Source organism: Mus caroli, chromosome 16, assembly GCF_900094665.2.
Source record: "Mus caroli chromosome 16, CAROLI_EIJ_v1.1, whole genome shotgun sequence".
In the NCBI taxonomy this organism is placed as follows: Eukaryota; Metazoa; Chordata; class Mammalia; order Rodentia; family Muridae; genus Mus; species Mus caroli.
The window spans coordinates 48,862,279-48,878,648 of NC_034585.1; the positions used below are offsets into that span (position 1 = coordinate 48,862,279).

Consider the following 16,370-nt stretch of genomic DNA (forward strand, 5'->3'; position numbering starts at 1 on the left):
AGCTAGGACAGCACTGAGTCTTAATCCCACCCTGCATGGAGTCTTTGGGAAGGACCCAGGATGTACCCCATGCTTGGCAGCCTTACTTCACCTTCACCTTCCTCTCACTTTCCCTATAACCTAGAATCTCCAATATTAACATCTCAATTCAATGTTAAGATCTAGTGACGTTATTAAAGATAAGTAGTACTCTTAACTCTGAGGCATGGGCATTCATCTGCATAAGTAAAACTCAAAGGAAAAGGATCCAGTGGGTATTATTTATTCAACCCTATTGAGACATCATCAATAACGGGGCTGATCAGAGAGCTCGTGCCATCTGCAAGGTTGACCAAGGAGTCACATAAGTGATGTCAACTGCGGTGTCCTTCCCGTGTGGAGGCTGCCATGTTCACATGTGAGAAGTTCAAGGGCACGAACTGGGCTCTTGAAACTCTCTCTCCAGCTCAGCAGCAGCCTCTGGGGATTTGCTGTAAGAAGTCAGGCAGGACCTGCCTAGGCTGTAAATTAGAACCGGGACTACATTTCTTCTTAGCAAATTGAACACATTGTGTGTATTACATTCTCAAAAAAATTATATTACTGTATAATTACACATGGGCTGTAGCATTTTCAATTTGTGTGTTTTAATCATAAATATGGACATTGGCCTTACTTAGTTTTAAACGAATTTAATTCAGCAAAGCTTTATTGATTTTCAAATTTCCCTTATCAGAGGACAGCTAGTAATTATAGCACTCTGTAGTAATTATTCTATGTCACGCCATACCCTTTGGAACAGTAGCTCCAATTCCATGGCTCTCAACAGGGAGCCTCCTTCTTCCTGTCCCTGACCAGGAACAACTTGGTCTAAAGCGAGGTAGAACACGTCACGATGGAACAGATTCTAAGTGGGTTTGCTACTGATTTAAATAATTTATTGTATCCAGTCCCTTTTTAGGTAAAATGATTTAATGGAAAAACATTTTTAAACTGCAATTGTTTGTTTTTTAATTCATTTATAATACTAAAACATATCCAGATTTTACCACTCTACGTTTTCAGTTTCTCTGTAAATAATGTAGAAATGTCCAGGAAGCCTGTGAGTTTCCTCCAGGGTATAATGATATAGCTAAACTGTATATACTTATAGTCCATCTTTCTTTATGGAAAGTATGTGTTTGCATGGATTTATTTTTAGTAGTTACAATGTTTATTAATAGCAAGTTAATTGCCAAACAGTTTGCCTGTTGCTGTATTTAAGTTAAGAGATACAATATAATTAAGGAAAATTCTGCCCTCCAAGGAACTCAGAATAACTTCAGAGATGGTACCAGCAGAAGAAAACAGATGCAGAAATCATGAGAGTAGAGGAGATGGCTGTAAATTATTAGTGAGCCGAAGAAGTCAGAGATAATGTTCTTCTATTCAGACAAGAGTACACACTAAGGCTTTAAGCCCATATACTGCTAATTTTAAAGCGGTTAGACCTGTGGTCCTAGTGACTTCTGCCAACACAGACTCCTGTCTCTGTTTAGTTACATTTGGTGAACTCCATCACGTATAGTGAAATAATTTTCAGTCTACTATTCACGTTTCACAGTTTTACATGGCAGAGTATGAAAGAGTACATTTTTAATGTGTATTTAATCTTTATTTTTAGTAATGGTGTATTTTTTGCAGTTGAATTTATGATTCAGTGAGACAACCTGAGAACTTGATCTTAACATATTTTGAGATGTCTAATATAGTACAGTTTTTAAAATACCTTATATTTACTGATTTTTGTACAAGCATAAATTCATTTAAAAATTGCAAGCTTCAGGCCTGTTTACAGATTCATCTTGATGTCCACTTCAGAAATCCAAGTGACCCAACTGTTCTCTCTTAAGGCAAAGTAGGCACCATTTTCTTTATGTTTTTTCCCTCATCAGCTTTCATTCATTGAAATGCATGGGTAGGGATAGAAATTTGAGTTATGAGGAGGCTAAGTAAGTGACCTGAAAAGATGAAGAAACATCTATGGTCTTAGTTTTGGAAGTAAATGGAATAGCTCTAGCCTGAACAAATGAATGAGTGTGAAAACTGCACAGTCCATTGGGTGTTACTGCTCATGAAATTAGTTGACCAATTCCTTATCAAAATCTACAGTCCTGAGAAAGTTCCCAGAATTCTTTCTTCAGCCATCCAGCTGGGATCATTGTTTTAATTTTAAAAAAAAATGTCTTTATTTTTCAAGATCCCTTTTTTGACCCAACAAGTGGCCAAGTTCCATTGCCTCCTGCCAGGAGAGCAGCAGGAGACAGCGGCAAAGCCAACAGAGCCTCGCAGGACTATGACCAGCTCCCTTCAGCTTCCGGTGAGTTGGCTGAGAACAGTAACAATATTGTCCTGTGTTTTTATAGTGCCTTTTTCTCTGTAGCCTCTGTCTTTTGTTTATTGCACTATACCTAAGCATTCACTTACTTTCGATGTCCTTAATATTTGGCATGTAAAGCATACATTCTGAAAACAACACCCAGAAAAATACCTGGGGGAAAGAAAAAGTGAGGCTTACTATTATGAGTGAACAGTCAGTAAACTCACAGTCTTTATTTTGGGATGCATTCTTTCTTTTGATTTCCGTTTCGCATCCAGATAATATCCTTGAGCATCTGCCCTTACTGTTTTTTTGTTTGTTTGTTTGTTTGTTTTTGTTTTGTTCTATTGTTTTTGGTTTTTGTTGTTGTTTGTTTAATTTCTCATTAAGACTGACAACTCTCTAAAATTCATATCAGTAACAAACCATGTTACTGTTAATTGTTTACTATGGGTTTTTTATTGTTGCTTTTGTTGCTCCTATTGTTGTGATTCGTTGATTGATTAGTTGGTTGGCTGGTTTGCTGGTTGGCTGGCTGGCTGGTTAGTTGGTTAGTTGCTCTTAGTTTGGGGTTTTTTGTAGTGAAGTGTGGGCCTTTTTTATCTGCATATTAATCCCTTTCCTGAGAGTTCCACTCTCACAACTTACTCAGCTACTATAAAGGCCTGAAGATAGTGTGGCCCTATGCCTTGCTCTTGTGTTTGTTCTTCAAGCCTTTATCCAACTAACCAATCAAGGAACCACAGCAATGCCAGCACTTGGAAGCTGAAGCAGGAACCTTACACCATGTTTAGCAACAGACTGAGCTACACAGTGGCATAGGAAAGCCAAGACCAGTGTGGCCTATGTAGGGAAACCCCATCTCCAAACAAACTATTCAAGTGAGACACAACAGTATTCCTGTATCCCCATTCTCCTTCTGGATGCCCAACGCATAAATATATTGATGGGGACCAGAAAGAAGAGGTGTTAAATGTAATAGTCGCATAATGGGACTCTCTGAATCATTGAGCTGCTTTGAGTATTATCAGCAGTGTAGTTTTCCATAGTGCTGTGTAGGAGATGCAGAATTCTCCATAAAACCTCAAAAGTGTTAACACTTGTATATGACCTGGGAAAGCACAGAAAAGTTTAACCCTTTCAGATTTTGGTCCATGTTGTCTGCCTGTTCACGTAGAGCCACTCAGGGCTTTCAGATCCGTCTGTGTATAGACTGTAGTTTCAAGGAGACTGACAAAGCATGGAAATCAGGGAGGGAAAATATCTGCCTAGCCTCTGGATTAGGTGTTCTCATTTTAAAACCTGACCTAGATACTATGTGCCTTCACAGTCTCTACTTGTCAAAGGCCCTGCTAAATGGCCTAACAAGAATTCTGGTGTGATTGTGAACTCTAAAACCAAGAATGTCTATCATCTTTCAGAGCTACATAAATAAGTGATAGTAGCTTACTCGTCCATGAACTATGAAAAGAACAGTTCTAAAGATTCAGAAACAGTTTTATCAATATAAAATTATGTTCCTTGTTCATCTGTCAAAACATCATGTGCGCAAGTGCATCTGTATAGCTACGTTGCACTTCAAGTGCATTCATTACTCTCAAAGGAAGTATTTCATAGATTTAAAAAAGTGAATGTTGCCATCGATATTTTTACCAAATGATTATGTGATAAAACACATTTATAAAAAAATAAAAATTTCAGTGGCTTATTTTAAAAATCACATACTTCTGGGTTGGGGCAACTTTCCTGCCAGTAATCGACTTACTCTTTATACAAGCACATTACTCACACATAGCTCGTGTCACTAATAGCTATGTGTAAGTTTTATAAAATTTTGATGCCACTTTCTGCCTAATGTATATTGTGCTGCAGTTTGAATTCCTTGAGCATTCCATAATGCCTGTTCTTATATGCAGCATTACCCTCGAAGGAGATTATTCATATCATTAGTAGTTAAAAGGTACTTCAAGGACTTGAAACAATGCTAAGATGTCCGTGACTCACATGAAAGGATTTTATTTCTGAATATACTGACAAATTAAGGAGGTGTTGTTATAAGGGGAATGAGCTGCAGTGCTGTGTCCTTTGTTTATTATTGGCTTAATGGAAAATTGAAGGACTGTTGAACAGATTGTTATATGGGTAATGGTTTTGGAGATTTCAGCTGGAAATCAGAGCTGTAATTCACACAAGGTGTAGAGATGTGTTTAAGTTATTGGTAGCCAGTGATGGGTAGTTTGCCAGTAACACTCGGTTCTGATTCCACGATGGGAATGTCAGTGTCGTTGATTTCTACCAGTTCAGTCGGTAGTGGATGCCACTTGAAAACCTTCACACAGCTCCAGTTTAAAACCTCAGGGCTGGAGTCTTTTTTCACAAAGATCTGAAACAGTCTCGTGTTCTGTATTCTATGTATTCTAAGCACAGTTATGTGAAGACTTTTCATGTGTTCGTGTTTCGCTGAAAACCTTATGTGAACTCACAGTGTCCAGACTAATTCAGCATCACAATGTAAATAGGCTCCAAAATTAATTGACAGTGCATATATTTGAAAACAAGATTGTAATATATTTTAAGATTTTGTTCATTCTTTATTCAGTTTAATTCATATTATTTCTTCTAATTATCAACTATTACAAAACATAAGAAATGTAAGAAAATTATTGGTCAAAGGGTGTTCATGCTTATTCCAAGAATTGTATGCATGTCCTATATTACTGTAAGTCTATATGTAACTATATGTACATGTTATATAATATTTAATTTATTAAACATTCACTATAGGGTAGATAACTGTTTTAGGAGGATAGAAATGAGAATCACATATATCATTTAATATACAAAGTATATTATACACAATTCTTTCTATGTAGATACATAGTTGATATTTTATATAATGTATATGCTGTTATATACTTTAAACATAGCTGTAATATATAAATATAAATAAATGCGTACAACTGCAATAAGTTTAATTTATAGATTAAAGAAAAACAGCATGTTTTACTAATCTGCCAAGGATCCCACACCAAGTGTCAACCCAATAAAATGTAAGTTGATTTTAACAATTTTTATTTTAGTAAGGTATTCAAACATTTATTCTTTTATTGTTAATGAAGTTTGTGTTGTGATTCCCATAGTAGCCAAACCAAAAAAACCCAAGTTAGGACTTAATAAAAAATAACAGCTTTGTGTAACAATGGTTGCTAAAGCATTCGTGGATCTCCTTCCTGGTAAAACAGAGGAAGGGCCCTGAAGGACGAACACTGATCATAGAGTAGTGGAAGGCACCGGAAGCAGGGAACGCCCCAGGACCTCGGCAGCGCCCCTCCCTGGGTTCTTGCTGCTCTCTCATATTAGACGATCCTCAGCATCTCAGTCTTGGTTCTGGAGCAGCTCGCGTCTGTAAAGCAGAGGGAACCTCGTCTGTTTAGCTGTGGTCCTGTGGATCGCACGAGCATGACATACGCATTCAGAAACACAATGTAGTGTAGACAACAGCGGTAAGAAAGGGAATCACTTAGAGCTGTGCCACGGGGGTGTCTCATGGATTCCCAGTTGATTTCGTTCCGTGGTAAGATGTAGGGGTTGGATTTCAATCCTCGCCATGAGATACTTGATTTCCCCAGCACCATGTCCGAGACATCCCTTTCCCCGTTGTGTGATTTTTAGTGACTGTAAGAACTGGCTGGCGGCAGATGTGTAGGTTCTGAATCTCAGTTCCACCAGCCTCCAAGTCTGCCCTGTTGCTGTGGCTCTGTGATGCATCTTGCAGTGTGGTATGCTTTCTGCTCCAGCTTTCTGCTGAGTGTTCAGTGTGGCTTTGGTTCTTTGAGATCCCCGAGCTTTAGTATGGATATTGGGGGAATCACAGATGGATTTGAATCTATAGAATAATTTATAAATTACAGACATTTTATCAGTAGTCTGTTAGTCCATGGATATGGAGAGTTTTCATTTTTGTTTTTCATGTCAGTTTCTTTGATTATTGATTTGTAACTTTAACTGTAGAGCTTTTACTTCCAGGGTTAGGTTCATTCCTGAATGTAGTTTTTGTGGGTTTTATATCATTGGGTTGCTACTAATTCTTGTATGTGAGCTCTGCATTCTGCCACACCATTGAATTAATACTTACTAATGCTGTTTTGGTGGAGTCCTCAGGTTTTGTGTACAAAAATCATGTACGCACAAAAATCAGTCACTTGAAGTGTCAGTTGAACTCCTCCCTTCTTTATTTGTATGGCTTTTGGGTTGTTTCTCGTTGAGATGTTTGGTTTGAAATGTATGGTTGGTTCTGCACTGAGTAACCTGGTGGCAATGGGCAGCTGACCTCAGAGAAAATCCTTGCAGCTTCTCTCCATTCACATTAATGTCATCTAGGGGTTGTACTTAATTCATGCTGTGTTGAGGGGCTTAATCATAGAGACGTGTTAAGTGGTATCAAGTGCTTCTTGTGTATCTGCTGAGATCATATGGTCATATGGTTTCCATATTTTATTGTCAGTATACACATATGTGTATTGATTTCCATATGTTGAACTATCTTAACTCTGAGAATGCAACCAACTTGAATAATGGTGAATAAACTTGAATCCCTGGGATGAAACCAGTGACTTACTAGTGAGTTTGATTCCATGAAACTTTGTTGAGAATATTTGTATCTGTTTTCATCAGAAATATTAATGGTCTATAACTTGTTGTTGTTGCTGCTGCTGCCCCTGCTGCATACTTGTGTGGTTTTGGAAGTTGGATAGTGCTAGCTAGGTTCTCGGAAGGTTTTCACTGTTGATAAATTGCGAAAATTCAATGAAAGGATGGTTAAATATCAGTGGTGAGCCTCCTGGCCGTGAGGGACTTCATTTGTGATTCAATCCCATTGCCACCATTGTTCTTTCCAGATTCTCTGTTCTCCGGGTTTTCCTGTGTGTTAGCCTAAGTTCATAGGAGTCTCTATGTTTCCCTTTCTCTGGCTGCGATCGCAATGCTTCCTTCCCCTTTCTGACCATACCTATTGCTTTCCCAATTAACCTGTCTGGAAGCTTATCCTGGTTAAGTTTCTGAACAACCAGTTAATGGTTTGACTAATCCTTTCCAGCACTTATTTCTGCTTAAATCCTTGTTGTTTCATTCCATAGACTACATTAGGCTTAAGTTTGTTCTTGGTTTCCTAAGTACTGGAGATCACTGGGATATGTATTTACTTAAGGGTTTTGGGAGTCTGTTTGAGTTTTTGGGTTTTATTGTTTGTTTCTTGTTGCTGCTGCTGCTGCTGTTGCTATTGTCTTGTGGGTTTTTGGTTGGTTGGTTTGGGTTTTGGTTTATTTGCTTGATGTCCCTGTTTCTGCACCCACTTCCTGCCCACTCATGCCCCGGTGAATATACTCACAGCCTGTGTTTATACCTTTGGATGCCCCTTGTTACATATCACACGTTTTCTCTCTTGTGTTTCCATTTTTATTAGTGTTGAGAAATTTTAGAATGCTCCCAGATTTCTTCATGACCCACTTGCTTGTTAAAAAGAATCTTCGGTTTCTATGAATTTTTACAATTTTCAGAATCTTTTTGTTGAGTCATATGTTATTCCATTTTGATCAGAAAGAATAGAGGGTACCACTTCAGTTATTTTCAATTTGTTGACTTAACATGGACCATTCTAGAGAAAGTTTCAGGTTCCGATGAAATGTCTGTCCTGCAGCTGTTGGATAAAGCATATTCCGTAGGTGTTATTTAAACTCATTTATCCCTTTCAGAGTTTAGCTCTGGTGTTTGCTCATATCTGTATCTGGATGATCTTGACAGATGCAGGATGTTGACATCTTGTCGCCATCACTATATTGAAGGCTGTCTGGCCTTCTATATCCAATGACTTTGTTATATAAAAACAAACAGTATTCTGATGATAAGTTCATATAGATCCAGTCATACTGCTTGTTAATTGGCTTTTTTATTTAATAAGGTGACTTTCTTTGTCTCCTTGGGTTTATTTTTAGATGTAAATGTAGCGGGTCCTGTCTGTCTTAAGCTTCTGTTTAAAACATCCATCGTAAACCATCCTTTACTCTCAGCCTGTTTGTGTACTTACTAATGAAGTGAGTTTGTGTTTGCGTGACTCTGGAGAGTGAGAGAAGGAACGAATGACAGACACACAGACATACACACAAAAGCTAGGATCAGGTGGCCTGAGACTCTACATGTATTTATAGAGATTGGAAGGAGGGTTTTTAAAGACAGACAGACAAGGAAGCAGGGTTATTATATAAAACTATAAAACTGAACAAGGAGTTGATATAGCTAATGTTCATACGAGCAGTTTCTGTAGGGGAACAGTTCTCACACTGTTAACATCTGGAGAGAGACAGCTATGGTGAACATTTGATGCGCATACTGTCAACATTCACATTCAGACCCAAGGAAAGCTTTTCCATCCCTTAGGATCTCTAGGGCTACTCCTGTAGGGCTGAGTCCTTGACCTCGCTTTTCCCAAATCAAACAATACACATTTACAGAGGGCTTCACTTGCTCCCTGCAGTCTTAGGAGACCTGTTATTGGAAATTGTTTTACTCTCGTGTGTGTGTGTGTGTGTGTGTGTGTGTGTCTTGGACTTTATCCTTTTTTGCTCGTTCACTGTGCTCGCTCCATTGTTCTGTAGTGTATTTCCTCTTCAGTGGGGTTTCCTATTTCACAGGCTTTCATGGTGGTGATTACATTTCATTCACTTCAGACTATAGGAATTCTTATACCTATTTGGAAGCCGTCTATGGTAGTCAGACAATTTCTCACTGGATAGCTGTCTTGGAAGGACTTGGTTCCCTGGATGGATATTGTCATCATGGAAAGCATTGCTTTCTTTCAAGAATCTGAATATATCCCTTAATGCTTTCCTGGCCTATAAAATGTCTGCTCAAGCATTCACTGTTACTCTGATACAGTTCCTTTGTTTGACTTTGATCTTTCCAGTGGGAGATTTAAAGTTGTTTCTTTGTGTTCTATAGTTTGGACAGTTTAATTGTAATAAGTTCTGTGATGATCTTTTCTGGTCATGTTGATTGGGATGCTGCATTTGTCCTCTACCCAAATGTTTGTAACTGTTCTAAGGTCATGAAATCCTCTGCTGTTATTCCTAGGTTATCAATGAGCTTTTTTGCCCCTGATGAAATTTTTCTCGTTGCCTTCGGTTATTCCAAAATGTCGGTTTGGGCTTTTCCGTTTTGGTTTTGTTTCCATGTTTGTTTCTCATTTACTAGCATGCCAGAGATCTTGAGTGCTTTATGTTTGTGTTGGGAGCACAAAAAGGGTGCTTCCCAGGACACATCTGTGAGCCCATGCCTCTGCCCCTCGATGCTGTGAGCTGCAGACCTCTCCATTCTGAACTCCTCATGTCTAAAATGTGCTTGGTTCATTCTCCTTTGGAGTCTCACTTTACATTTCTTATTCTTTTTGCCCACACTGACTTCCTCATTTCACTCACCTGGTGCTTTATTTATTTATTTATTTATTTATTTATTTATTTATTTATTTATTTATTTATTTATTTATTTTGAGCTCTCATTTTTTCCCTATTCATTCTTTTTAAATTATTTTGTTTTGTCAAGCATTTTATCTGTGTCTCTTTCTTTGAAATTTGTTGCTGAAGTTAGCTTTTCCTAGAGGCAACATGCTACCTTTTTTGTTTCTCAAATTTTTGTGCTCCTATTTTGAAACTTGCACCTCTGGTTAATTAGTTATTCCTACTTTTATGTGGTAGTCTTATTAGAGGTAGGGCCTTTGAGTTTGCCCTATCCCCAGTGCCTTTCAGCTCGTGTTGTATTTATACAGGTCAAAAGTATTGGAGATTTTATGGGTACAGCTTTCCTTTTATATATAAAAGACACTGCCTCACAGCAAGTGTCCTGGTCCTCTCCCTCTTACAATCTTTCTATGTTCCTCTTCCTCAATCAATGTTCCCTGAACCTTAGGCACTTGTTTAATATACAGCGCTGGTTTTGCATCTAGCTGGTCACCAACTCTCCTTTCTTAGATTCTTATGCAGTTGGGATTAGTGAGATTGGGCACTGTATATGTATTGTCAAAATCAGGTATACCTGTTGTCTGTGCATCCCACAGGAACGGAGACTCACTAGCCCTTTGCCGGGTAAGGCAGAATGGGCAGCAGACAGTGTGAGGAGCTCACTGCATAAATACTCCCGAAATTGAAATGGTGGTCCTTGCTGTGGCTTGGGGTGGGGGTGGAATCAGCACAGACAAGTAGAGGGCCTGGATGCTGCACAGGGATATGTAGTTTAATTACAAAGGAAAAACTAATAAATCTGTATTACTTTGACAAGACACAGAAAGCATAAATTCTTTATACAACTGAAATATATATTATCTACAACTACACTATTTATAAATGGGAATTTTTCTGTAAGACAAGAAAAATTAAAGTAGGAGTATTATCCAGTTTGATGGAGAAACAAAGAGAGGTTTTTATTTATGTGTGTTGAATTGATCCTCCCATATCTGTTATGGGATGTTTCTTTTACAAGCTACCATCTCATGCAAAAGTGCTGTACTTGGTCAAAAATGACCATAAGAGGTAATGTGGCTGGTAATTTTTATGATTTGATTTTTAGTTGAAATTCCAGCTTGCACTATTATCTGAAGCTATTAGGGGCGTTGACAGGGCCAGGAAGAACAGGAAGAGGTGGGGACCTGTTCAAGGCCTTCACTTCACAACTCACTCTATTGTGTCTTTGTTTTTTATTATAATAAAAATGTTCAAAAAGTATCATTGTCTATGTATGGCTCTGCTGCTTCCAAACTCTGCACTTCTAAAACACACACATATGTAGATATGCAGGTAAACATGATCTGTGTGGTAGCTGTCCCATTCCGTGGGAATTTGTATGGTAACTTATAATTAATTTTCTTTGTTCTCAAGAGTCCTGTATGGTCATGGGTACCAGTGCTATTGGGTTCACTTTATGAAGCTATTCTCCGGGATGGAACAATGGTTCCGTAGATGTGCTTTTTGTACAGCTTAAAGGGACTGAGTTTGGATCCCCAGAATGCATTTGAAGCCAGATATATTAGAAGGCATCTATAGTCTCAGCCGCCTACAGTGAACTGGGAGTAAGAAACAGGAGACTCTCCAGAGTCTTGTAGGCCATCCAGCCTGATGGATGCAGCAGAACAAGAGACGCTGCCTGAACAAGGTGGAAAGCAAGGTCTGATCCACAGTTGTCTTATGGCCATCACATGTGGGTCATGGCAAGTGTGGACCCACTCTCACTCTCACACACAAATATAGACACATCTACACCTACTGCTGCACACATTTAAAAGAATGAATTACCTTCAGGGTCCTGCATCATAAACCAGTCTCCTGCTGATGCTTTTTTTTTCTGTTTGCCTTTTCTTGGACAAAAGTGCCTGCATCAGAATCTAAAGTGTTTGCTTGAGCAAAGCCACATTGAATTTGCTCAACCTGTTGACTGACAGAGTCAGACCATCTGCTGGTTTTGTTTCCCTTTTCCTTGGTATAAATGAAGTGCAGCAGATTAACTTGGAAAACCAGGGAGGAGGAAATCCTACACTGAATTTCTTGGAATAGCTCCTAGACCAGAGCATGAGTAGGACAGAGGTCATTTGGGGACTATTCTGCACTTTTAAAATTTTGTCATTGGGATGCTTATCCCTCTGGTAGGAACTTCTCAACTCCCTCCTCTTCTTCCTCTTCTTCCTCCTTCTCCTCCTTCTTCCTCTTTCCTCTTCCTCCTCTTCCTCCTCCTCTTCTTCTTCCTCCTTCTTCCAGGAGCCACAGTCAGTGCCACAGTTGAGAAAGATATAATATGTGACTAATCCAATCTTGTCACTTTTACTCTGTACTTCAACTGTTATTGCAGTAGTTTTTTGTTTTGTTTTGTTTGTTTGTTTGTTTGTTTGTTTTAAAGCAACTCTTTTCTGGCCTAAAAAGTAAAATATGGAATCAGAAAATAAGTATTACATTCTCCCCCTACATCCTAATTTTTAAAATGAAATACCATTTTCCATTCTACAATAAGCTAGCTAACAAATAAAAAGAGTTGGAGAGAAAATACATAAAATAATGATGTAACAATATTATCTTCTGTAGTGTTCATTTTTATTTCACTGTTTCAATGGTATCTGTCTTTGACAATCTCCACAGATGGTTCGCAAGCACCAGCTAGACCCCCCAAACCACGACCCCGAAGGACTGCACCAGAAATTCATCACAGAAAGCCCCATGGGCCCGAAGCGGCGTTGGAAAATGTCGATGCAAAAATTGCAAAACTCATGGGAGAGGGGTATGCCTTTGAAGAGGTGAAGAGAGCCTTAGAGATTGCCCAGAATAACGTGGAAGTGGCCAGGAGCATACTTCGAGAATTTGCCTTCCCCCCTCCTGTCTCCCCACGTCTGAATCTATAGCAGCCAGAACTGCAACCACCAAAGGGCAGTTAACAAATATTCCAGGAGTATGGGACAGAAGGACTGAGATGGAATGCAGGAGCCACGGTGTCCTTCCGTGTGGCTTCCCCAGAAGGCAGCCTGGAGTCCAGCTTCTCTGGTTCCACAGCTCTCTTAGGATGCCCACACTGAAGCTTCTGTGTTTGTGCTAGCCATACTTTGAAATCAGGGTTGAACTGATAAAATAATTTAAAGACGTTTACTCCCCCTTGAACTTTGAATCTGTGAAATGCTTTTCCTTGTTTACACGTTGGCAGAATTGCAGTTTGTCTCTGTTTTTGATCCCTGTACTGTGTTCCTGACAGGCCCTTTGCAGAGTTGCTCAGGTCTGCTGTAAGTTTCTCCATGCCTGCCCTGGTGCCCACATCAGCAGCTAAACCATCTCTTTGTGTTGCTCTCTATCCGGTCCCCATCTCATGTCCCCAGGTCCAGTTCCATTTCTCCCATTCACACGGCACGCTAGTCTGAAGGTCCTGATTTTTCAGTGTTTCAAACTAATGCAGAAAGAAAAAGGAAAATGTGTGTGGTCTTGTCTTCACTACTGAGTCTTTTCTTTGGGAACCATCACTGTTGAGAGGTGGGGGAAAACCTGAATGTAAAAAGCATTTATTTGTCAATAAACTGCCTTTTGTAAGGGGTTTTTATATACTATAAAAGAGCTTCTCTTGTTAGTTTAAGTTCTGTGACCTTTAGGTTCCCAAACTCTCCCTCTCATCCACCCAGGAGTGTCATAATGCTGTAAAAGTGACTGCTGCAGATGCAGGGAAAACAGGCTTGCAGGAGACTGCTTATACTCCAGTACCATAATGAGATGCCCTGATATTTATGCCTGCATCACTTTCAGGAGAGATGGAAAAGGGAACCACCGTCTGGAAATATGTTAATATGCCTTTAGATAAGGTCATGGACATACATGCCTTTCCCAAGTGGAATAGAGCACATTTTCTATTTTATGATGTCACCCTGGCTCTTCACAGTGTGGGAGCCCCCTAAGGCACTGACGACTGTTATGTATCACTGCAACTGCAGGCCTTGCAAGTTACTAAACTCTTAGTACCCTTTCTCCACTCATGGTAGGAGTCCTGTTTACTCTGTGGGTTTTGTTGTTGACTGCTCTGTGTTGCCCCCATCCAGGCAGATGAAACTGTGGTTACTTCTAATCTATGGATATCTTTTGACCATCTGTAATGTGCTTTGCACTCTTGTGGCCTTTGAAAGCACAAACTCTCACACATGGACTCCATCATATTATTTGTATAGATGCGTTTGGTGGTAAATGTCTCCAGTCTGATGGATGAAGCTTCAAAGATTGGTGTAAGGACGTTAGACCTCTGTGGCAATTTCAGGTTGTTGGGTTGGGTTGGAGTTTTTGTTTGTTTGTTTTTTTGTTTTTGTTTTGTTTTGTATCCCTAATAGTAGGGGGGGAGAATAAAAACTATCTCTGTGCAAAAATGCTTGAACCACATTTTGATAGTTTCTAAACATTGATTTAGGCTTAGGCTTGTGTGGATGTTTCTTACCATTCGTTACTCCACACCTAGTCTCACATACATAAATGGCTTGGATAACCATTTATCCTGACAAATGACAAGATAGTACATCAGACAGATCCAATGGAGCTGCCATTGTACAAGACTCATGGACAAAGCTGTGTTTGTCCAGGAAGGGAACCCAGCACATTCTTTTACAGTTTGGCTTTCATGGAATGAGACAGGATGTGAGGACTCGTAGTCTGCGTATTTTAGGTTTGTTTGGATGGTCCTATGTTGCTTCTGCTACCAGAGGTGTATTTTTTTTAATGTTTTCCAATCCTATACCTGGGAGGAGGTATGAATACAGGTTTTTTTTTTAATACTTTCTACAATTGGCTGTTTGTTGTTTTCTTATCTGCTCTTACGTTCTGTACTTGTTTTATAAGTTCTGATGTCATACTGTACAGTGCTGTGTATGTTGGGCTTCACGTAGCTTGCCAGCAATCAGCATAGCCTAAAACCTAGAGTTGCCCCTTTGTTGTCCTTACACTGTTAAAACACCATTAAAGGAGGAGGGGGTAGGTTTACAACAGGAACACTGGGACCCACAGCATATTCGCCTACACTCTCAGAAAGTACTAGAGATTTTCCTCCAGAATTTAAAAGCAAAGGGTGTGCTGACACAGTTTATTGGAACCTGAAGTTTTGGCAGGGTAGGGAAGTGTAAATAATTTTCTGGATTTTTCCAAGATCCCTACTGCAGCCATTCAGTAGCCACTGTTGGTTTTCTCATCAAGGACAGTGAATCTTAGGAGTCATATGTAAGACAAAGCAAAGAGAAAATGGGAAAACTCACAAAATTTATTAGAAAAAAATGTTGAAATTATTTTTCATTTTGAAAGGGACTACTACTTAATAGTTGCTAACTAACACAATGCTCCACACTTTGTTCCCTCTGATCCAGAAATTGAGGTGCTCCCCCTCCCATACTCAAGATCTGATAATAGAATTACCCTTAATCCAATATCTTATATAGTCTACACAATTAAAACAAACCATGGCTAATTGTAACCCCTACCTGGGATCAATCTCCAATGATATCCAAGTCATTGTTTTTCTAGAACTGGGGAGTTATTTTTTTCCTTTTCCTTTTATCCTCCCCACCCCCAAGATATATATCACAGCCAAATTTTCTGGAAACAAATGCTGGAATTTTGATGCTTAACTTATCTTGATCCCACAATTCCAGTAGATAACCCTTTTCCACGTTCTCCCTCCCCACAGGACAACAGAGCCCTCACTACAACCTTCAGAGGTCTGTTTGCTAACTCAGTATTTCACACAACCAGGACACATGCAGAGCTCTTCATAATGTGAACTTGCTAATTGTTCAGTTCCAGAAGCATTTCCTGCAGTTTGAACGTGACTTTGCCTCTCCAATTTTCAACTTGAAGCCTTAGTTTGCACTGAATTGTCTCATCTGGTTTTAAAATGTCTCAAATGGACTGATTTGGAATCAAAATGTGGTATATTTTAAATATTGATGCAGGTACTTTCTGTAAGCCTGAAATGTTGAGCTTCGAAGGAGACTTTCTGGAAAAAGACAGCAATAGAAAGTTTTCTTCTCAGTTCCTATTTTTATTGTTTTGAAATGCAGTTTTTACGACTTGTCTAACGTGGCAAAATAGCTATGTGTTCAATTAATTTATATTTTATTCATTCTTTTTTCAATTCTAGATATGTAACCTCAAGTACTTTATCTGTCCTTTTAAGGTATTTTATAAAATGAATGTTAACAAACGCCTTTTGTATGTTATTTTTCAAGTGAGCACAAGTAGTTCTTTGAAAGCATATTTCTGATGTTATTTTTCCATAGGATATGAAAATGGCACTAGAAAGCTACCTGAGCAGACATATCCACCTTACAAAAGGGCTTAGACACCAGGTGCCAAACCCACGTAATTTAAGACGATCTAAACTCAGTCATGTCAGAGACCTAAACGTCAGTATTTAAGATTACAGGTAATGAGGGCCCTTATTAATGAAAAGGCTGCTTTGGAGAGGATTACACTAGATAATGAATGGGCATTTT

General features: G+C 39.1%; 1 protein-coding gene across 5 annotated transcripts in view; it reads left to right on the forward strand.

The window, feature by feature from the left end:
* Positions 1-16,078, forward strand: part of Cblb (Cbl proto-oncogene B) — a 173,928-nt gene extending 157,850 nt beyond the window's left edge. For 3 of the 5 annotated variants that reach the window (XM_021184357.2, XM_029470505.1, XM_029470506.1), the window contains 2 exons: positions 2,219-2,338; positions 12,508-13,454. In XM_021184357.2, the coding sequence (XP_021040016.1) occupies positions 2,219-2,338; positions 12,508-12,767 (380 nt within the window). In that variant the 3' untranslated portion in view covers positions 12,768-13,454. Of the gene's footprint in view, positions 1-2,218; positions 2,339-12,507 lie in introns of all 5 variants that reach the window. The other 2 variants (XM_021184356.1, XM_029470507.1) reach the window with 1 other exon arrangement.
* The last annotated feature ends 292 nt before the right edge of the window (positions 16,079-16,370 follow it).